Source organism: Acinonyx jubatus, chromosome C1 (assembly GCF_027475565.1).
Source record: "Acinonyx jubatus isolate Ajub_Pintada_27869175 chromosome C1, VMU_Ajub_asm_v1.0, whole genome shotgun sequence".
NCBI lineage: Eukaryota > Metazoa > Chordata > Mammalia > Carnivora > Felidae > Acinonyx > Acinonyx jubatus.
In genome coordinates this window covers 192,113,135-192,135,945 of record NC_069381.1, presented here as the reverse complement: position 1 = coordinate 192,135,945, position 22,811 = coordinate 192,113,135, and the positions used below count along the sequence as shown (strand labels likewise).

General features: G+C 35.1%; 1 protein-coding gene across 2 annotated transcripts; it reads left to right on the top strand.

The window, feature by feature from the left end:
- The first annotated feature begins 422 nt into the window (after nt 1-422).
- On the top strand, nt 423-22,521 carry MYL1 (myosin light chain 1). Of its 2 annotated transcripts, none has more exons than XM_015082976.3 (7): nt 423-676; nt 12,785-12,812; nt 16,637-16,780; nt 18,671-18,844; nt 19,298-19,375; nt 21,592-21,634; nt 22,206-22,521. In XM_015082976.3, the coding sequence occupies exons 1-6, from the start codon at nt 557-559 to the stop codon at nt 21,618-21,620; spliced, it is 573 nt and encodes a 190-aa protein (XP_014938462.1). In that variant the 5' UTR covers nt 423-556; the 3' UTR covers nt 21,621-21,634; nt 22,206-22,521. The 2 variants fall into 2 exon arrangements, with proteins under 2 accessions (XP_014938462.1, XP_014938463.1); XM_015082977.3 differs by lacking the exons at nt 423-676; nt 12,785-12,812 and adding exons at nt 11,593-11,717; nt 12,507-12,531.
- Nucleotides 22,522-22,811: the final 290 nt, after the last annotated feature.

The following is a 22,811-nucleotide window of genomic DNA, read 5'->3' as shown; positions in this document are numbered from 1 at the left end:
ATTATGGCAAGGGGGGCGGAGCATGAGCAAAGGAGCTGGGTGAAAGTGATACTCCCTGCCAAAGTTCCAAGTTGAAATCAAATCCTTCGGTAAAGTTTCTTGGGCATGAAAAAAAAAAAAGATTTACAACTTCAGCAGAACTGTAATTCTACCAAGAAAAAGTATCAGTCAATCTACTTTACTGTCACCAAAGGATCTGAAGCTGGCTTTGTCATACTTCTTTCTCCTTTATATATGGAGGTGGGAAAAAAAAAAAAAAAGCAAGAGGAGTTTAAAAAAAATTGATGAAGCCCTGACCCTTTAGATTCCATTTATAGTCTGAGCCTGAATGCCATCCCCCTTGACTAGCGAACCGTCCAATCCAGCCGCATGTGTCTAGATTCTATTAGGCACTAAGTGAAATATATATGCATGCCCTTATACCATTTAACACTCTGGGTCCACCTTCAAGACACTGGGCTGTGGATCAACTGAAGCACCACTCCTCTTCCAAGAATCATTTTGACAGGTTCTTTTGGAGGTGCTCCTTTTTTTTTAACCTATCCTTTTAAACAAAATGGCACCAAAGAAGGACGTGAAGAAACCTGCTGCCGCCCCAGCCCCTGCCCCGGCACCTGCACCTGCACCCGCCCCAGCCAAACCCAAAGAAGAAAAAATTGACCTCTCTGCCATTAAGGTAACTAAAAGGGGTGAAATGTTTGGTCACTGAAACATCTTTCAACAGTAGGAAACTCTAGGAACTTGCAAAGGGGCATATTTTTCATTGAGAGAAGTGGCGTTACTACACAGACTGGTAGATTTGGGGAGAAAAGAATCCAAATTAAAAATAAATAAACTCTGTCATTACTATGAATGTGATATTGCCTATGGAGCCTGTATTTTGCTACAGTTTTTGTTCTCTGGTTTTCTTTTTTCCCTAAATGGTCAAAGTGCAATTTAGGGACAAAATGTGTAAGTGTGAAAAGGTGTTTCGCAAATACTTAAACCAGTGTTTTATTTTGTTCTGTTTTGTTTTAAACAAAATCTCTGTGGAAACTGGATCCCTTACCTTAATGCTACATCAAAAGAAATTTTTAGCCCCGACTTGTTTCCAAAAGTTTTAAAACAGCTGATGACCCAGTTGTCCTGGGCGTATTTATTTGACAGCTGCTTTATTTCTTCTGAAAAACAGAGGATTTTTGCAGTTCAAGTTAATTCCCCCTTCAGCTTTGCTTAATAAAATTTGATACAACACCAAATTAGATCTCAGTGCAGACAATTATGCACTCAAGTGTTTCAGTGACTATAACTGTCATCTTGTTTATTTATATATAGTATTTAATTCAGAATGTGTGAGTTGCTTCTAAATGAAACTAACCCCCAAAATACTATAAAACTTGGTTATATGGCTTTTAGCTTATGTCTTTGAGCTCTTGCATACTGATCTTCAACTAAGGAGAATGTGATTGATTTTTGTGTCGACACTTTGCAGTGATCAAAGTTCTCAATTGCCACAGATTATCTGCTTTTGGGAAAATAACGCTGTGCATGTATGTGCCTGTTACCTCTCAGTGATGTGATCCATCAAATGTGCTCCTTCTCCTCATTCATTGGGGCTTGACTGGTCTGAATGACAGTTTGAAATCTTTCAGGAACTCTGCCTTATATGGAAAACTAATGGGCAAAAGGTCCTATTAGGTGATCTTTTCTCTTAAGCCAAAAGTTCTGTACATAATAAATCTAAATTTTGCTAATTTAATACTGTTTACCTGTAATGACCAAGCTGACCTATAAATAAACATTTCATTGACTATTTTAGTATAATCATAGATTTAAAAAAATACTCCCCACATAAATATTGAATTGGATCATCCTCAGATCTATGTGATGACATTAAATAAATACATTCATAATTTTTATAGCATTCTGGTTAAACATGAAATTATATGTTCCAAAGTAGGAGTGGATTAATACAAATATTTTATCTTGAGTTTTTAGGTACCTAAAGCCATATTTGAAGAAAGTTGGTCCGAGAATCTAATACTGGTTAGGAACTCTTCTTAATGAATATCCACTTAGGAGGAGAAATGCATGTCAGATTTTCTGATAAATGGTGTTCTAGCTAAAGGACTGCATATAGTTCATTAAGAAAAAACCAAATTTTTCATCTCCAGCAATTCTAGTTAATGTATCTTTATAGATGCACACTGACTACATTATACAATGAATGTGATTATGGCCACTACAAGAATCCTAATCATCCATATTATTTGACTCTCCATTCCATACTAAGACTAGAGATATGAATCAGTGTCAAAGCTATTCCACTATATTTATTGTGATTTATAAGACAATGTTACCTCTTTGTATCCAGTATTACAAATATCTGTGGGGGGATAGGGGATGTGCCTTCTTAAGAAGAAAACAAAATACCCACTAATGAAGGCAAGCATTAATTTTCTTCCCTGAAGAAATACAAATAACACTGATTGATGATTGATTGATTGACCGATTGATTAAAAATTTAGTTTGGCAGTAACTGTCTAAGGAAAGACAAAACATCACTTTTTTAAATCCAGAGATTAAACTGATTGTCCACAGCACAGAAGTGACGCTGTTTTGAATCTTGAAGGTTTATCCTTTCATCTATATGTTGAATTCATGCTAGGGTGGCTAATGTAGCTAGCACAACTAAGCAAAAGAAGAAAACAATCTTAGGGCGTCTCTGCAGTGATGAGGTATGTAACATCTTCACTAGTTCATTACAGAACGAGAGATGCGATGGATCCTGATAAGGGACGCAAACTAAAATGGAGCAGTTAAATGCATCTAGAAGAAACAGGAGGAATTTAACCTTTATATTTGTTTCAGAGGGCCTATTCTTAATAAAGAGAGAGAAAAGGAGAAGGATAAGACTGAAACTAACATGTTTTTGTAAAGGAATTTAAAGGCCTTCAATGATTTGCATTCATCACTATGAAACCAGTGCACATTTATAGGTATTATAGTCAAAGAATGGACTACATCTTGAGAAGTATATAAAATTTAATTTCATCCCAGTAGGTAACAAGGCAAATTAAAATGTACATTAAAACATTTCATATTATGATGCTTTTAATCACCTAATGATATTTCTAGATATATTACCTCATATAAGTTATAAACTTTTTTCAGGCAGAGAAAATGAACTCTAAAGAAATTAATAGAGCTGTTATATGTGTTCATTAACTTTCTGAAAACTCGATAAAGAACAAAACTTAATTGGATTTTAAACTTTCTTTCATAAATCATATAATATTAGAAATCCAGCTGTCCTTGAGACTTTGAGTAATGCTAAAGTTTAAGTAACTATCTCTGTAGTATTATAGGCATGGCAACAGTAATATTTAATTCTTCACTACTATTCCCAGCTACTATCTATGTTCTGCCTTATAATATACCATCTTTAACAGCTATATATTTAAGTCCCCATAAACTCTGAACAATCTTTAATATTGTTAATTAGTTTTATCAATTTCTTTAATGTGCTTTGCAACCTGATTTCCTAGTTTGTTGGTTATTTAGAACATTTGTTCAGTTGTTCTGACATAAAACCTCTGATATTCACTGAGGGAATGCTTACCTGATATCCTATGACCATGGATTTTCCAGGAATGTCCTTTTCAAAAACACAAAGACAGCTGATATTTGAACACTAAAGTTACTTTCCTGGATGGTTCTAAACACTCTTTGCCTTCAGAGAGCTGACACTTCCAGCAACAATGCCCAACTAAAGAACACTGTCTCACAGACTCTCAAGTGTAGGAATTAAAACCCCCCATGAGCATAGTTGCAGGCGCAAACACAAGAATTAACACCTGCTACCCAACACTTCAGCCAAGTGTTGAAATAATGAAAAGAAAATAAGTAATGAAATGACTATGTGCCTAGATTTTAAAAGATCAATGTGTAAATAAATTTTTTGCACGATGCATGCCGCAGCTGATATGTCAGGATTGCTATGAGGATATAAGACTTTGAATGATGTCTGTCCTTGTGCTGTTTAAGTTTTAATTCTCACTGTTTTCACTGTAATTCAATCAGGTCATCTCTGACTAGATGCTGCAGGTGGTATTTACAAAAAGTGGTAAAGGTACAGAATGCATTGACAGAAACTTATCAAATAACAAATCTAAATGATTCAACACACACTTGGGGAGATTTAAACTTTCAATTTAATGGTAATGTAGGAATACAGCATTCCCAATAAATGCATGTATTTACTGACGGGTATTTAGTGGAGGCAAATATTGTATATACGCTGCATTACCTGACTGGCTCTGGTCCAGGTATAGGATTATTTGTTTTAATCTACAAATTCATTTTTCCTCAGCTCTAACAAGGCTAATACAAACCCAGTCCCATTTTGAAGAATTGTTGAGAAAATCAAATGAGGTCATGGCCCATGAAAGGCTCTGAAAACTACAAAGTTCTTTGTAATATAATAATAAATATTCATTGTGAATTAACTCCTGTGCCCTATTAGCTTATTTAATCCTCAAAACGTTATACTGGGGTGGTTTTTAGCCTTGTTTTGCAAGAAAAGAAATTGAGTCTAATGAGGTTCAGTGTTATGTTCACAATCAGATAACTAGTAGGTGGTGGAGCTAGGATTTAACCTTGCAGGCCAAGTCCAGAGTCAACTGTGGTAATTGTATCCCAAACTACCTCCTGTTCATAAAGAGTAAACTGCTGTTAAGAATACATGAAGAAGGCTTTTTTTTTTATTCTTAAATGTATGGGGTAGAGTGGATCTCATATTGCCCTGCACAGTCCTGTGCAGCCAGAGTTAGGGGTGATGGACACAAATCAGAGCAGGTTCACGAAGACTGTTGACCTTGGCCGTTCACTACTTTTCTGTTCTCTACAGATTTCCCCTATCTTAGCACCTGTTACCGACAGGTTGGGTGCTCTCTTTTACAGATGAAAGGTGGGAATATTAGGAACCTAGAAAGACTCCTAGTCACTTTGTTCTAGCTTCCTATAAAAAATTTGTAAATGGAACATATATATTAAAAAAAAAGTCGTTATGTGAGTAGATTAGTAGTTGTCAGGGATGGAGCTGGGGATGGGGTAAATGTGTAAAGGTGGTCAGAGGGTACAAGATTCCAGTTAGAAGATGAATAAGTTCTAGGGGCACCCGGGTGACTCAGTCACCCAGTTGAGTGTCTGACTTCAGCTCAGGTCATGATCTCGTGGTTCATGGGTTTGAGCCCCGCATCAGGCTCTGTGCTGACAGCTCAGAGCCTGAGCCTGCTTCAGATTTGGGTCTGCCTCTCTCTCTCTCTCTCAAAAATTAAATAAACATTAAAAACATCATTTAGAAACTTTTTTAAAAAGATGAATAAGTTCTGGGATCTAATATACAGAATAGTGACTACAGTTAATAATACCATATTGTACACTTGAAAGGTGCTAAGAGAGTAGATCTTAAAAGTTCTTACCACACACACACACACACCATACACAAATTGTTTTTTAATTTTAAAAACTATTAAATAGATGTATCAACTAACCTTACCATGGTAATCATTTTACAATATCAAAATCATCACACATCAAATTATGTTGTACACCTTACTTAAACTTACATGATGCTATGTCAGTTATATCTTAATAAAGCTGGAAAAAATAAACTATACCAAAGTATTTTTAAAATGCTCTTAAATGTGAGGCACCTGAGTGGTTCAGTCAGCTAAGTGTCCGACTTCAGCTGAGGTCATGATCTCACACTCCGTGAGTTCGAGCCCCACATCAGGCTCTGTGCTGACAGCTCAGAGCCTGGAGCCCGCTTCAGATTCTGTGTCTCCCCCTCTTTCTGCCCCTCCCCTGCTCATTCTTTGTCTCTCTCTGTCTCAAAAATAAATAAAAACATTAAAAATTTTTTTAAATGCTCTTAAATGTAATTAAACAGATTGAATTTTAAAATAATTTTGGTTTTGTTTAATTAAGTATACACATATACCAAAACCGACCTCCAAATTTTGCCATCAGGCCAATATTCTGAGGAAAGTATGGGATCTCCATTTTGTTTACAAATAGCATGATTTTAACTGTAAGGAAATATCAACCATATATCTTTTGGAGTGATACGCAGAAATATAATATCACATGTATAATGATTAAATCTTAACCTTAACCAGCTTGAGAAAAAGAACCAGGAAAAGAACACATATAATCAATTTCTGATTAGAAGGAATGACTGAAAACATTTATAAGGTGTCTCTAAGTTTTCTTTAGGTAATTGTAAGAGTTTGTTTTTTTATCTTGACCTTTCAATAACACAAATTAATTTTTAATACAACTATAATGTAACAAACTGCGATATCAATCCATTTGCAGTGTGAATATAACCTCAGGAGCAAATAAAAAATTATTTGGGATTACCACTAGATACCATATGAAGTTTCCACTTTTAAACATCTATGATGTACAAGAAGGGAACAGGTGGAATGGAGTGAGAAAACACTAAAGGGCATTCTGTAACTCTCCAAAATTACATTTTGAATGATATGTACCTGGATAATATCTTTGCGAAGTAAAATGCAATTTGGAAAGGAATAGATATGTTCACCAATTAATAGTGAATAGCACTTTTAATTTTAAAGATAATGAAATCTTTGCAAGACAAGGAGACCACAAAGTGACAGTGACAAATTTAGACTCTTGACATTCTAATGTTGCAAATGAATCCCCTGGCAAGTTGTCTTTAGAAGTCGTTCCATAATTACCCAGCATTAAGCACCATCTGACTCATGGAAATTATGGAAAGGATTATATTTAGTCTGCTGATACTACACTTTCTTCTGCTTCTCCTCATACTGAAATACTTTTTGTATGAAAATGAGATCTATAGTTTGTTTCTACATCAACTTCTACAGTTTGTTTCTCACTCCAAATCAGAATTTGGAGGGCAAAAGTTGCAATATACAAGGTGTAGTCGCTTCAATTATATTAGTTAAAAATTCAAACTATATGGATGACAGATCCTTGTTATTCTGGCCATAAATTAATAATAGTGAATTGAATCCAGAGGAAAAAAAATTACCTTAAAGATAAAACCACATCTACTCAACTTTATAGTCTTTCTTCTGTTGTGGCGAGTGAAGTCTTTGTACATGGCACGTGCCTAATGGTTCAACGTCTCATGTTTCTGAAGCATCTGACTCACTTGAACACAGTTTATGAAATTATATTTTAACTCCTCTTTATCTAAATTACTTCGAAATAATGTTGCTTAATGAGTTTTTAAGCACTAAGCCCATTTCCATTAAAAAAGGAGGTTGAGGTTGATTCTACTAACAAAAGCATGGAAAATTCACACCAGTGCAGAACATAGCAAACCTAGAAATCATACAGAGGAAGCTGCGACCCAGATAAGTTATTTAATCAAAAGACACATGCTTTCTTATAATAGAACAAAATTCTGAATGTTTCAATCCCTGTCTCGTTCCATTCCCATCATATCAAAAGACCTAAAATCTCTAAAATGGTAATGCCAATATTCATAAATCCCTGTGGTCACAAAAAGAACTTTTATTCCAGATGAGGAAAAAGCAGGTACTTTAAATTTCTTAAAACACATACACCAAGAATTTTTCTAATGCTCACATTTTTTAAATAAAAAGAGGAAGGAAGGAACAAAAACACGACTTGGATTTTTAATAAATTGCATATAAATAAATGTACAAAGTAGAGAAGGTACAACTCTTAAAAAATCTTAAATTTATCAGTTATTAACCATAGGTAAGCTGAAGAAGTATAGACTTAGGCCACATATTTAAATTTTTATTAAAATTCACCTAGGCCTCTCATTAAGTCTTGTAGGTCTGAATTGTGTTATCTTACAAATTCAGCCTTTGCTCCAATGTGACTGAATTCAGTTGACTAGTCCACACTTTCTCAGCATAGAATTACTTATTTCTCCTTCTGTTCAGATAAATGTATCCAATATAGCCATCTACTCTCTCTTATATTGGACAGCCTGGACTAGTACTGTATTCTCATTGTTCTTAATTTCTCCCTTTTATTTCATAATATAGTCACCAGCCTAAGTATATCCTTTGTTGAGGTAAAATAAAAAATGAAATGAAAAATATGTATTTCCTTTAAATCAAATAAGTTACTCTGAGGCACAAAATTCTAATTTCCAAAACAGTATTTCTGCTGCCTTTTTATGGTGATTCACGGTAACTCTGTGAGATTAGAATGAAAAATAATAATCTAAGTTTTTCTTAGGTTTTGCATACATTCTAGGTCTTCAAATGCCTCTCTGCCAGGCATTAAATCAGAGAACATGCAGCAATGTTTTCTTGCTTGAAAACTGGCCCTGCTTAGATTAACTTCTTTACTTAGCCTTACCAGTCATTAGCCTCATTATGTCTTGCAGGGAAGATGAAGACTGTTTAAAGACCATAGTCTATGTTCCTTCCTAGGGCATTTTCTCTCAGTATTCAACGTCACGGATCTCCCAGATCATCCTTAATTATAGCTCTTCTTGATATACTAAAGCTTAACATACAACAATTTCAGAGCCTGTTTGATTAAATTCATCTTAATATTTTCCCTATAAATTAATTCCTTCTTTACACTAGAAGCTTTATTTTGTCTTTAATCAGTTAACTGAACATCACGAGTACTTTTCAAAGTGAGAAAACATCTGTAAACATTGCAATAAAAATCCTTTTCACCACCAGTCCCTTGTAAACTACTACTTACTTAAATCCAGTACTAAAGAGCACAGGAGTCACAAAAATATGGCATATAGCTGTTGTACTAACAGTCTAATATAGGTATGTAGGCTAAGATGGAAAAGCAAATTGAGGGTTGGCAAATTAGAATTCCTAAGCATAAACATTTATGTAAAATCTAAGGAAAGACTGTGGAAATATAAAGGCACATACATCAATAATTCAAAATTAGCATGCCTCGTATGTGCTTGGCAGTTCTAGGTGCTGGACCTATACCCCTGAAGAAGAACATATCGCCTTCTATAGAATGTAAGCTCTTTGAAGGAGATGATGAAATCTCTTCCCTCATGGAATATAATATTCTAGAGGAGAAGCTCATGTTTGAGGTTGGAACTTACTGTGCATATGCTCTAATGATTTTAATTTATAGAAAATCTGTTGAACAACTAATACAGACAAGGTATTTTATAGAGCTATGGGAAATGAGTTATAAAAATAAGGCAGAGGAAGCACTCTAGGGGGAAAAATTGGGGTGGGCCCATGCCCAGTTTGCATCATGGACAAAGGTAAATGGTTTTCACTAATGGCCTGGACTTTCCAGAAGTTTACAACCAGGAAGGTTAAACATCTTTCAGTGGGAAGAAAGGAGCTGAGTAAATAGAGAGAAAAGATTCTTTCAAGAGGAGATTTTATCAGGGCTTTGAAGAATAGTTAATTTCTAAGAAACAGAGATGAGAGGAGAGCATTCCAGGTAGAATGGACTTAAATCTAATTTTTTAAAACAAACCAAATGATGACAAAGCCAAAGGAGGCCAAAATCAGCTGACATTTTGTATTAATATCATGTCTTTGTTCAAAGAACTGATTACTTCATCATTCCAACACCAAGAAAAGAGATGCAAAGGAAACTCTTCATCATTTGTAGAAGGTGTACCAGAGAATAAGTAGCAGTTCCCATTTATTCTATGACCACAGCGTTCAGGTCTTTTAACTTTTAAATTGTAGTTTATTCTCTAGGCTAGAATACACTGTCGCTTTTCTGCTGTTATCAATAACTTGCTTAAATGTTTACTTTGATTTTCAATAGGTACAAAAAAATCTAAGCTCTCATCCTTTACGTAGTAAAGTTATATGGAGAAAGTAGAGTAAAATTGTCTGACAACTGCCTGCCACTTCTATTTTAATAATAGTAAACGTTTACATAATATTCAAGTGATTAGGAGTAGCTTAATCATAGTATAAATACAACTTTAAGAATTATGTTCCAGTGTACTCCACAAGTATTATACAAATTGACCATACTTTATATGTATTCAAGGACACATTTTTCTGCTCAAAAAAAAACCTCGCAAATAAGCATTATGTAGGGCAAATGATAGGCATTCTGTAGGGCAACTTTGATGGATTTATTTTGTATTATTTGTAGTTTTTAGTTCTACTAAAGATATATACTAGTTCTCAATGTTAACCATAGGGCAATTTCAATTTAATGACACAGTACATAAATATAATTATAAGACTAAAAAGAACACAAAGAAATATGGTCTGCTCTCATGGCTTTAATTTGGGCATCAAAAACCATGAGGCTCCAAATTACACACTTATCAAAGGTTAGAAATTTCCACCTTTGTCCCTCCCTTCATTTCCTCCTAATAATCCGAAGCATCTAAGTTTTTCTATTAACTTCCATTTCTCATAAATTCTCAAAATGTCTATTTATTAAAGTACATTTTATTGGGTACTAATATTTTTTAAATTATGTTTTCAGTCCTCACTTTGGGACTTAACACCCTATGAAATTTGTTTCACTACTTGTAAACTTGGGACAAAAAGTGATATGCATTTAAAATTTGATTTCTTCCTAAATGTTTTGAAGTAAAGCCACAAAGGATTCTTCTGTCTAGTGAATGGAGACTTCATGCTTTTTGTGACCATTCTCTTAAAAATAGTTGCTGAGACAATACTTAAATCAAAATCTATCTCCAACGTTCTTTGCACATATAAGCTGCTTTAGGTATGTAGAAAACTGATAAACATGTCTGAATGTTCGTGGACATTCTAGGACTGATCTTTCCTAAGGACCACTTTTCACAGTACCATTCCAAGAATGGAGTTCCTTCCTATTTTCAGGTAAGCTGCCATGAAAACCCATTACCAGCCAATCCCTTAGATACCTTTAAAATCCTAAAGTGCCAACTGGCACTTTACAGCCCCTGCTTTGGGTTTTTCTGGTTCTCAGTCTGGACTCTGAGGATGGAGGAAATACCCATTTTACTGTACAAAAACTAAGGGAGAATGGTGAAAATGGAGCTTTGAACTATCCTGGCTTAGATAAACTCTATACATCTGAGAACACAACTTGCAAAAGAGTGGTCTTTAGTTAGAGATTTCAAGAACTGACCACACCTTCACTTGAATGAACTCTAAGAAACACGAAGAATGTGCATGCCCTTTTCAAGTCTTCTGAACTTTACCACCAAGGACAGAGCTCCTCAGGCTCTTCCTTCTATAGTAATTGCCATTTGAAACCCCAACCCAGTCCCATCCAATAAATTCCATTAAATATCAAAACTTGCTGATGCAAAGTTTGCAAAGTCCATAATTCAACGAGAGAAGGGGTCAGCCTGAGTGTTCGAGAAATTCTAAGCTCCTCTGCCACTGAACAAGTAAGAAGCTTCTTAAAGGAAGAGGCTCCAAGAGAACATCTCAGGGATAAAGACCATAAAAGTACTGACAGGCTTCGTCTCATTATGGCTGTCCACTCCTAGGTTCTGGTTTCCTAAAAATAGCCCTCAGGGTACAGAGCCCTCCTTCCCTTTGCCCTAAGAAAGCTAAAGAACTCTCCAAGGGGAGTGGCCACTTCTCTCTGAAACCTGATGCTAGCTGTGAGGTCACAGCTTCCCCAGAAATAAAAGGCAGCCTCGGCAAGCAGGCCCCACTCAGGGACTGGAGGCCCTCAACTCACTCTTCAGCTTTGCCGCTGTTCCTCAGCCCAGAAGTTCTGCCATGGTGGGTCCTGTGAGAAAACTCTTTGTCCTTTATAGGAGGATATAGTCGTGGCTATGACCTTACTGAATAGAAAGGCAGTCAAGGAGCAGAACTAAGGAAAGAACATATTCAGTATAAGTCTGTAGAAAAGTCTGTAGAAAGTCTGTAGAAAAGTAGAATCTACTTTTGCTTTCGTTGAGGTCAGGTGAGGATAGATGAATTCGAGCTATTATGCTAACTGGAAAAGTACATCTTACTCCCCAAAGCAGTACTTTATGCTTCACTAACTTCTGTTATATGACATAAGGTTTATTATATCTAAACATGGGGGAGAGGAAATTGCTACTATAGCAAAATACTATACTTTTAAAAAAAGTCTGATGAAGACAGCTAAAATAAGTAAGCTATTTCCGACCCATCAGACACATGGTCGAGCAAAAACCTCCTAGTTAAATAGAAGAAAGACTTAAGGTGATCTTTTTAATGCAGTGTATCTCTATTTCTTAATTCAGTGTATCTGTATTAGACATATTTTAAATACATCACAGACTATTATGTTATTCCAGGAAGTATTTTACTTAGCATTTGTTAAATCATTGATTCATTGATTAAGATGCAGAGAGATGTTCCCTAATTATCTTTTGCAATAGCTTATTTTTCCTAGATTCCAAAGTATCCTAAGGCCACCTCTTATTCTATGACACCTACATATTCTCCTAGAAATCTCAGAACAGAGAGCACTCATGCTTCTGTCAATGCATTTGAAAGAGTACTATTGTTTCTTTCTTTCTCCCTCTCTCGCCACTGCAGTCCTTCAGTGCCGACCAGATTGCTGGTAAGTGAATTGAGCTTCTCTACTCCAGATGTAGGCAGAGCACTGCCTGGTTTCTGAAATATCCCTTATCTCTAAGGCATGTTACTGCGTGGCTCAACCTGTTTGTGTCCAAGCTATGCCTGACCTCTGAAAAGTAGGCTTGCTTTTGGAGCTTACTTTGAAGAATACTCAGGGAATAAGCTTGGATACACTTAAAAATAAGGACATTTTTGTTTGGTTAAAATATTCTTTGTGGTTAATTTCTTTCTAACAGATCGAGTTCTCTAAGGCACAGCAGGATGGTAAGTTTAAAAGATACAGTTGTTAATGTGTGCACACTCATAAAGATGGCATGTGAGAAAACCAACTCCCCTGAGATGAGATCAGCTCTTCCTAATTATCCCCACTGGTGTAGCCACTCTAAATATAAATGCTCTCAATCACTCTAAATAGAAGTTTTCTCAACTTGAACCTCTTGCTTATAATCAGTAATCAAAGGTTTATGCAAACAAAAGATAGACACCATAAAATAGGTCCTTGCAATCACTGTTCTAAGTAAAACCATTTTGATAGAGTAGCCAATACCATAGATAAACCCAAAAAAAGTTGTAGATTTTGAAAGGCTAACCTGTTCATCAAATTCCTGAAGACAGATTTGAGAGGTCTGAATTGTTCCATTTAGAAAATAATATTGATTGTGAACCTGCCAATTACCAAACCTACATAATTTCAATGGGCATCACAGTGAGTTGAGAGAAACAAGTGAAGTGGATATAGAATAAAAGTGAATTCAGAGACAGAGAAGGAAGAAAAGTTTATCATAAAACTGTGCAAGAAACATTAGACATCTCCTGGTCTGTCTTTAGAGAGCTGATAGGACTTGTTCAATGACCCAAAGTATTAGTAACAGGCCCAAACTCTGGTATTAGTTTAAACTAATTAGAAATTTATTTCACAAAAACAGTTACTAACCAGAAGATTTCAAATTCTTAAAATTCAAGAGAAGCTGAGTACTTTCCCTAACATTTCCTTCAGGTCTTTGGATCCAAGAGACCCCATATCCCACGAAGTTTGTTTTTTCACTAGAAGTGTAGGAGAGAATGTTTTATGGACTGATAGTGTCACAAGTTCAAACAAACTGAAAAAGAAATTACTTCTAAAGAAGTGAGGGAGAGAAACACTTTAGTTATATGATACCATACATAAATAATTATAATTATAGGTGTTTAATAAGAAACTATTCAAATACTTGGTTCTGTATCTAAGAAATGCCACATTTTTCAGTCTGTTTCAATGCCTAGAATATTTCATGTCTGGACGTCAAGTACGAAAAAAAAGGATATTTGCTGTAGTAAAAACTCATATGTATCTACATCATGGTTGATGATCTCATGTCAACAGATCAGGTGATTCAATGACTCAGAACTCAAGAGCATTTGAAATTATACTACAAAGGGCTATTTTTTTCTCATTGAAAAAAAATGGTAATCCTACTATATTTTGTTTGAATTTTAATGCATTTTTAACGAGTGATGCTGCTACATTATCAGCTACTGCATCCCAGTCCTCTCAAATATCCAATTTACGGTGTCACTTTGGCTGCCAAACTATGGTGGGACTAAGCAACAGAAGACTTACTGTTGGCCAGAAGGACAGAAGGACTTACTGTTGACCATTAAACCTATAACTACATATATGAAAGAAGTTTTAGATATAAAAGTTCAGGAAGCATTGGTGGGGTAGACTGGTTTTCTCCTTGTGCCAGGAAAGCGAATGTAAGCTCTTAAAATTTCAATGGAAATACAATGCTTTTGGAAATGAATGAAAACTTCTTTGGTTTCCTTCCTTGTTCAATGATTAAAGAGTTTTGGTCATGGCTGCTCCATTTGAATGTATCACAGGTTGGAAGAAAAGGGGAAAAAAAGGAACATGATTGCATTCTAAAGGTCTAAGTCCTGTGATGTCCAGTGGAGTTGCTACTTAGCCACATGTGGCCATTTAAACCTGAATTTTAATTAATTAAAAATAAAAGCATTTAAGCAGCTATTTTCTCAGTTGCACTGCTCATATTAGTGCTCAGGGGCCACAGAGGGCTTTGGGGGCAGCCCAGACATAGAACATTTTGATTGTCACAAAAAGGTTTCTAGTGTTGGTCTATACCAGGGGCTGTCAAATTTTTTCTTAAAGGGCCAAATTGTCAATATGTTAGGCTTTATTGGGAGTACAGAAAACAACTCCACTCATTGTTGAGGTTTAAAAATAGCCATAAACAATACATAAAATAATGGGCTACATTCCAATCAAACTTTATTTTAAAAAACAGGTGGCCAGCCCCTAGGTAGCAGTTTGCTAATCCATATTCTAGACTCTTAAAGAGAATAAATCTTAAAAATCTGGGGTAGGAAGAGCAATATCTGTCTGTCCTTGGCATTTAAATCAACAAAGGGTTAATGTCAGAGAGATTCTATTACAGCCCATAAAATCCTATTTGTATATCAGCATTTAAGCAGGGTAATAGTGAGCCCTCTGAGCAATCTGTGCATGAAAGCATGGAGCCAGTAACAAGAATAGTTCAGTTTCACATGTCCCTTAGAAAGATGAAAAATAATATTTGACTAATAATCCTACTGTGCCTGCAGCGTGCTTTTTAGGTTAAGGGAATGGTCTGATATAGTCAAATTGCATAGAATCTGAAGGGAAACCTTTAGCCAAGAATGGTGACATGCTCTATAGTTGATTGTGAATATGTCTGGTACAACCTTCCATCAAGGGATAGAGGGATGATAAAATAGGGCATTTTGCTGAGTAATCTATCTAGATGGCATCTTTTGATATAAGGCCATTAATGGTCTAAAAACACTGTTTTCAGCTCATTAAAAAGTGGTTGTTTTGAGTGTTGTTGGGATTAATCCAACAAGTTGTCATCAATACTTTTGGGTTCTCCAGAAAGTCTAATTTAGTTAAGTTTAGAAAGTTTCAGTTAAAATGTCACTTCTGGCCCCTTAATCCATAGTAGTACCCTTTTCTGTCTTTTTGGCATATACTTTGTTAACATAATCCTGAAAGGCAAAAACAATTCCAACAACATAGAGTGACAAAATTTAGGGAAAGTCAGCAACAAAGTGATTGTGATAAAAATAGACAACACTTTAAAGATATGTACTTATACACACACATAAAAGTTCAAATAAAACTAGAAATATCTGAATAAAATTGGTAGAGTCTATCAATGTGAATATTCTGTTTGTGACAATATTGCCATAATTTTGCAAAATGTTACTACTGGGGGAAACTAGATAGAGTATTTAAGAGATCTCTCTGTTATTTTTTTTTCCTTAACATTGCAGGTGAATTTACAATTATCTGCATAAAATTGTAATTTAAAAAATGTGTACTTAAATTCTAAAGCCGATATGGCGACATGCTGTCATATGTATTATCTGAAAAAGAGTAAAGTTTAAACAGATTATGATAGTGATATATCCAAACAAATATTTCTCCTTCTGAATCGATTACATTGGGAGCCCATTAAAGTCATACAATGCAGTGGTGAAACGACACTATTGAACTCAGAGATTTGTTTCACCTTTCTATTTTTTTTTTCCTGAGAAATGAAGTTGCTCCTGAAGATAACTAGTCCAGGGGGGAGGCTAAGAGATTTGTCCTTCAGAAAGAGGGTTTTCCAAATAATTTGAAAAACCTGGGTTAACCTCTTATAACACAACCCTGATTGAAAATTTGTTTTCTTGAAATTTTATTAACTTTCTCAATTATGAGGAGTTCTTAAGGTTTCTCAAGACCTCAGAATTTCTTAACCCAGTCATACTTCTCAGGCAGATGAAGAAAATATGAATAAATACATCAAGGAGCTTCAATTTCCATATCTGATTAAAAATAATATATGATTTGAGGCTGGAAATGCTGCTTTAAAATAGTCCCCAAAAGAAGTGTCAGAAAGGATTGCCAATGACTGTTTGAGCTAAGAAAAGGAAGAGTTCAAAGATAACAACATAAGTGGTTGCAAAAGGTGAAAACAGAGGAGAGTGAACTGGATCCTTGATGAAATTAGGGGTAATTTATAGGTCTAAGGGAGAAAAAGTATCCTAAAGCTTCTTGCTTCTTGCAGAATTCAAGGAGGCGTTTCTCCTGTTTGACAGAACAGGTGATTCTAAGATCACCTTAAGCCAGGTCGGTGATGTCCTTCGGGCTCTGGGCACAAATCCCACCAATGCAGAAGTCAAGAAGGTTCTGGGAAACCCCAGCAATGAAGGTAACCGTGTTTTCCCAAGAAGTTGGGAAGCAAGATTGTGTGCACACACACACACATACACACACACACACACACACACACACACACACACACACCCCACAAGGAGGGGGGAGGGGAGAGACACAGAAAGGGAACTTTATTGAGAAATAAGATCCATAGAATAGAGCTTAACTTGTTCTTGATGGTAAATGTGCTTCTTGTCTGTCTAGAATCTCAGTTTTTCCTCATAAAATAAGTGAACCTTCCTTTGAGAATTTGCAAGCATGATAAAATTTCATGCCAATGAAAAGAAATAAAATCTAATGCTAACATTGTCATCCTCATCCCATCTAATGCTCATAATTTAAAGGTTAATGAATAAAATCATATCCAAATCTGCACATTTTTTCCAAACCTTCAAAGGCAAAAATACATTTTGACAAAGATGTTTAACATGGCCAAAACACAATACATTTTGTGAACAACTCAGCAAATTGCAATGGCACACTTCTAGAAAAGATCTACTCTGATAAGAGCTGTGGAAATAAAATCACAGTGCTTTCAAGAGGTTGACAATGCCTGCTGACTTTGTCCAGTGCTCAGTCTCTTGACACCCTGCTCTGTGCCATTTTAAAAGAAACTCACCTCTCCTAATTAAGAATAGACAGGATGTCATTTTAATAAGAGTATTTTCTATTCCCAAAGAATCACAAGAGGACTTAAAAATTGAAGCCAAAATGTACATTCAGTCCCCCAAAGTAAATCCCAGTACAAAAGACAGTAGATATTTAAGTGGCAAATTGTAGACATCATTTGCTTGATATGGTCATCCAGTTATTAGTCTGGAACAAAAATATTTTTTTAATTCCAAAGATTCATGGCACAGTGTAATAGTCTATTGGAGAATAGCACACTGAACAAAAAAGATGAGAAAAAAACTGAAATTTTTTCAAGTAGATATTTGAGCTGTTTATCTTTGCCATGAGGGGGAAAGAAGGAGGGGAGAAGAAGTAATCTCATTTTCCCCTTGATAACTGAAAAGACTATTTTCCTTTTATACCAAAGCGGGGGAAGTGGAGCTTGAATTTATGCAAACGGACTTCTAAATCACTCCACTGGAATTTTTCTCAAATTTCACTTTCTTTAGAGGAAAATGTCTAGGTAAATCATTCAAAAGGTAGCTGAGAGCATGAGATAAAGTGAGAAAATGATAAGCCAAATCTTATTTTGTAAATGCCATTTTGTAAATTACCAAACATCTATCTTTAACAGCATTATTAGGTAAATAAATGTTCATTTATTCAATGTTCAGATGTGGTCTTTCAATATCATTCAATTTCCATTCTATGAGGAAGGACTAATAAAAGGGAATTTTGACTTTAGGGCTACATAACTTTGTCCATTCACATACATCTGGATAGTCTGTTTTACACTTTTGTTGTAAATGCGATTTACCTTGTTTGTTGTATATTTTTACATTGCTTCTTTAGTATTTGTAGAAAATATTAAATTGACAATACTAATAAAAAGCAGTTAACACTTTTCAGCACTCGGTTTGTCCCAGGTATTGTAATAAATTTCGCATGTGTTATCTCATTTAGGGCTCACACTAACACTCTGAGGAATCTCTCTTTTACAGATGAAAAAGTTGAGGTACAAAAAAGGGTGAGAAAGTTGCCCGTGATCACACAGTTATAAATGGTGGATTGGGGATAGAAGTTTAGGCACTGGGACTCCAGAACTCATGCTATCATCTATCACCAACTTTTTGTCATCAGCAATTTACTAACTGAAATTTAAGCTATATGAAGATATTTTAGATCAGCTGGAATGAACTTTCAAGTTCAATTTGTGATTCAGAGATGACATTTTATGGTAGCTAATAACTCTCCAAATTGCAATTTCTTCCAGAGATGAATGCCAAGAAAATTGAATTTGAACAATTTCTGCCCATGATGCAAGCTATTTCCAACAACAAGGACCAGGGCACATATGAAGACTTTGTTGAGGGTCTGCGTGTCTTTGACAAGGAAGGCAATGGCACAGTCATGGGTGCTGAACTCCGTCATGTTCTAGCCACATTGGGTAAGGAACATTTATTTCAGTAGGCTTCATAGGACAGAATATATAGGAAAGAGCATGACTTAAGGAAATCAAGTTATAACAAAGTAGGTAGGGAAGAAAAGCTATTGGTAAAAAAGAATAGTCAAAAATTAATGACCATTTCTACTGGCCTCCGTGCCAACAAGTTTGTTTGGGGAAAGTGGTAACTTAAGTTACTAGTAATGAGTAAGTAAAGTAAAGCATGGTAGTCCACATAGGATAGAGCTTGGATGATCAGGTATAATGTGTATTTAAGTCATTCATTAGAAACAATTCATTGACAACATACTAAGTGCCAGAAGAACAGGATGGGCTTGATTTCTATCCTCTAAGAGCTTAATCATAGTCTCAAGGAACCCAAAACTGATCAGTTATGGTGAAATTTTGAAAATATTCTCTGGCCTTCTTTCTGAACAAAGAGTTTTCTTTCATCAGGTGAGAAAATGAAAGAGGAAGAAGTGGAAGCCTTGATGGCAGGTCAAGAAGACTCCAATGGCTGCATCAACTATGAAGGTACAATCTCATGTGCTTTGGTATTTACAGCAACTCTTAACTGATTGGGTTGTTGATGGACTCCTTCCAAGCTTAAAATAACTTCATCTCTGTCTTCTTTAATGAACATATACATGTTATTTATTATCAATCAATTACACAATAACTCTAAAAAGATATTCTCTAAGAATCTGGCCGTGTACATAAGATTTTTATTCCTGTGGGTTTTGACAATCCTGGGCATTGTTAAATAGCTTAAAATGTTTTCACATGTATTCTTTCTTGCTAGATCTTTACCACATTTCTGTAAGATAGACAGGGTTTATGCCAGAATAGGGTTTAATAGAATATTAAAGTTGGAGAGATCTCAAAATCTTTAACAGCAAGTAATTATGAAAATGAGGAAACTGAGGGCCAAAGAGGTTTAGTTACTCAGTGAAGGTCACACCATTAATGGAAGGGCTGGTACTAAAATTTAGTTCTTCTCCTTGTCTGGTGTTCTTCCTTTCATGGCCAACTCTCTATGCTGTGCTACCAATTTAGAGCAGCTTCACCCAAAGGGTTGGAAAAACAACACTCCACACAAAATACAGATGCAAAATAAAATTCCATGACATAATTTGTAAAATTTAAATTTTCCAAAAAAATTGAGAAACTTTTCTATCAAAAAGACTAATCTAGCCACTTTTCAATAAAGCTACGTTGATAGCTTTGATGTAAATGTCGAGATGAAGTCTAATGACTTGGGGAAAAGTAAGAACAGAAAAGCAAGGAGAAGAAGAGGGGAGGAGAGGGCAGGAGAAGAGGCAAGCAGTCAGCCAAGCACATTTTCACTGACAATCTTAATTAAACTGCACTTTTTCCCCTGCAAACAATGTTTTACGTTTGGTTATTGCCATAAATGCATTATATAAAAGAAGAATCATTCAATAAATATTGTTTGCACAGGTGGTTAGTCATTTAGAAAATAAAGTCAGATCTGGATCTCATACCAGGATAAATTTCAAATGGTTCAAAAATTTAAATGTAAAAGCCAAAAGCGTAAAGCCATGGACGAATTCTTTTATAACTTTTAGAGTGGGAAGGTCCTTCTAACACTGATAAAAACCCAGAAGGCATTACAGGTTTTGATAAATTCAACTACATAATTTTTTTAAATTCCATATGGCAAAAGCCACCAGAAGCAAAGCCAAAAGACAAATAGCAAACCATTAAAAAAAGTAATCAGTATCGGAAAAATCTCATTTTCCTAATTAAAAAAAAAAACTATTGCATATTAATAAAAAGACTACAACCCAATAGCAAAATTCATAAGTACATTGGAAATTCACATAAAAAGACATTTTAAAAATCTATAAATACAATGTTAAACTTCACTAATAATAAAAGAAATACAGATTAACAGTACAAGGAGATGCCATTTTTCAATAAGCTGATTGCCAAGCATTAGAAGTGTGACAACACTTTGGGTTGAGAAGAGTGGATGGAAACAGGAAATCTCATGCATTCCTGTTGGGAAAGCATATCATTAAAATCCCAATATGGTTATGTAGTACTATTAATTCTAGCGAATCTACATCATGGGATGTAGCTTTTAGACATGCTTGCACTTGAAACAAGTGATACATGATTATTCACTACGTTGTTGTTGGTAATAGCCAAATGTTTTAACAACTTAATGTCCACTAACGTGGTATGTATCAAATAGACTCTGGTACACCTACACAATAAAATACGCCTACACAATGAAATTCCCCACAGCTCCCTCCCCACTCCCCAAATAATAAGGATACTCTGGTTTGCAGTCATTAAGTGAGAAAAGAAAAACAAAAATAGTTTGTAGAATATGCCACCATTAGGGTGAAAAAGAGTTTCAGAAACACATATTTGTATTTTCTTATACATGCATAATACCTCCACCAATTTCACCATAAAGAGAGACACTGGATAGATGGGAGGCAGCGGTGAGGAATATTTCTTTTTTATTATAAACTCTTTCATACTTTAAAGAAACTTCTAACCATGTGAATGTACCATTTATTCCAAAAATTAAATTTACAAAGTCAGGGGAAAGGCCATGAATCCAGGATGAAGAATAGTTAGACTATACCGAGCTTTAAAAAAATAAATGCTAGTATTACAGCTAAGGAAAATTAAGATTGAACTAACTTGCTAAACCTCTCTTTTATTAAACTTGATGGTTTTCTAACTCTAAACTGTCTATATTATGCCCACAGCTTTTGTCAAGCATATCATGTCTAATTAAATGGAGCTCTCAAGGTAAATATCTGTTTGCTCTTTATTACATAAGCTCTTTCTTGATGCTGTATTTTTTTTATAAATTTAACAGTTTCACTTTGTGCTATAAACATAATTAGTATTAGTTCATAATTAAGATTTATTTATATTTACCAGAAAATATCAACCCGTCGAAATGGGTTATTTGGAAATAGAGGGCTTTTGTATAAATGTGTAAGCAAAAATCTCTGAGACCTTTGCTTCCATCTATAAACCCTAGCTTTGATTGTGTTGTAATTATGCAGTGAAGATTCAAACAAGCCAGAGACTAGTTCATTAATTTATCTGGAACATAACACTAATAAAAGTAGGGGCCTAAGTTCTTTGAATAATAGATGTCGCTTTTAACAATTACTGCTCTAGAAAACGAGGTTATCACAGTTCAAAGTTAAGCACTTGAAACGAGGTTATTATAAGTAGGAAAAGGCTTACCTTGGAAGTGCTGGTTCATTTTGTGTTTTTTCTTCTTTTGCACTTCAGACTATTTCCTCCCCAGCTTTCCTTCTGAAAAGATGCAATCAACATCTAACTCATTTTCCCTTTTCCTTTGTAGATCAAGCATTTTTAGGACAACTGGCTGGAAACTTATTGCAATAACACCCATGACTCACTGCCCAGATCTGCGTCCCATCATTCAGAAAACAAAACGATGTGGACCGTTCTAGATGGAAGGACTCCCTGAATTTTTATATACTTCACGTTCCTCTATGAATTGTATTCATACCACACAAGCCAAGTGTCTCCTGCTCTAGACAAGAAGGATAAAATACTCACAACCTCAAATTCAAGCACCATTCTTTATTTTCTACCATGGGTCATTGAACATCCTTAAAACACTAAATCAATAAATAATTCTGGTCAGTCGGGAACGTTCAAGTTGCATTGTGTTTTTACCTTCTTCCTTAGAGAAAATAATTTTTAAATTTTCAAGTCTTTTGTTAATGTACAGAGTATGGATGAATTGTAAACTTCTAAAGAATAAATCCTTGCAGTCTGCATAGTAATCACAAATGGAATAATCATCAAAATATTATTGAAAATATGAAATAGGGAACTGAGGAAATTCAGGTAGATCAGAGACATTTTAATATAAATTATCCAGGCAGGTTAAGAATGAAGCAGGTTTTTTCAGTTTTGTGTAAATCATCGTGTACTTGCC

What these genes read in the sequence shown, in the direction of transcription:
- MYL1 (XM_015082976.3), top strand. Translation starts at nt 557, where the DNA reads ATGGCACCAAAGAAGGACGTGAAGAAACCTGCTGCCGCCCCAGCCCCT. An exon ending in TTGACCTCTCTGCCATTAAG is followed by an intron (nt 677 to 12,784) that starts GTAACTAAAAGG and finishes TCTTTCTAACAG; the next exon opens with ATCGAGTTCTCTAAGGCACA. An exon ending in CTCTAAGGCACAGCAGGATG is followed by an intron (nt 12,813 to 16,636) that starts GTAAGTTTAAAA and finishes TGCTTCTTGCAG; the next exon opens with AATTCAAGGAGGCGTTTCTC.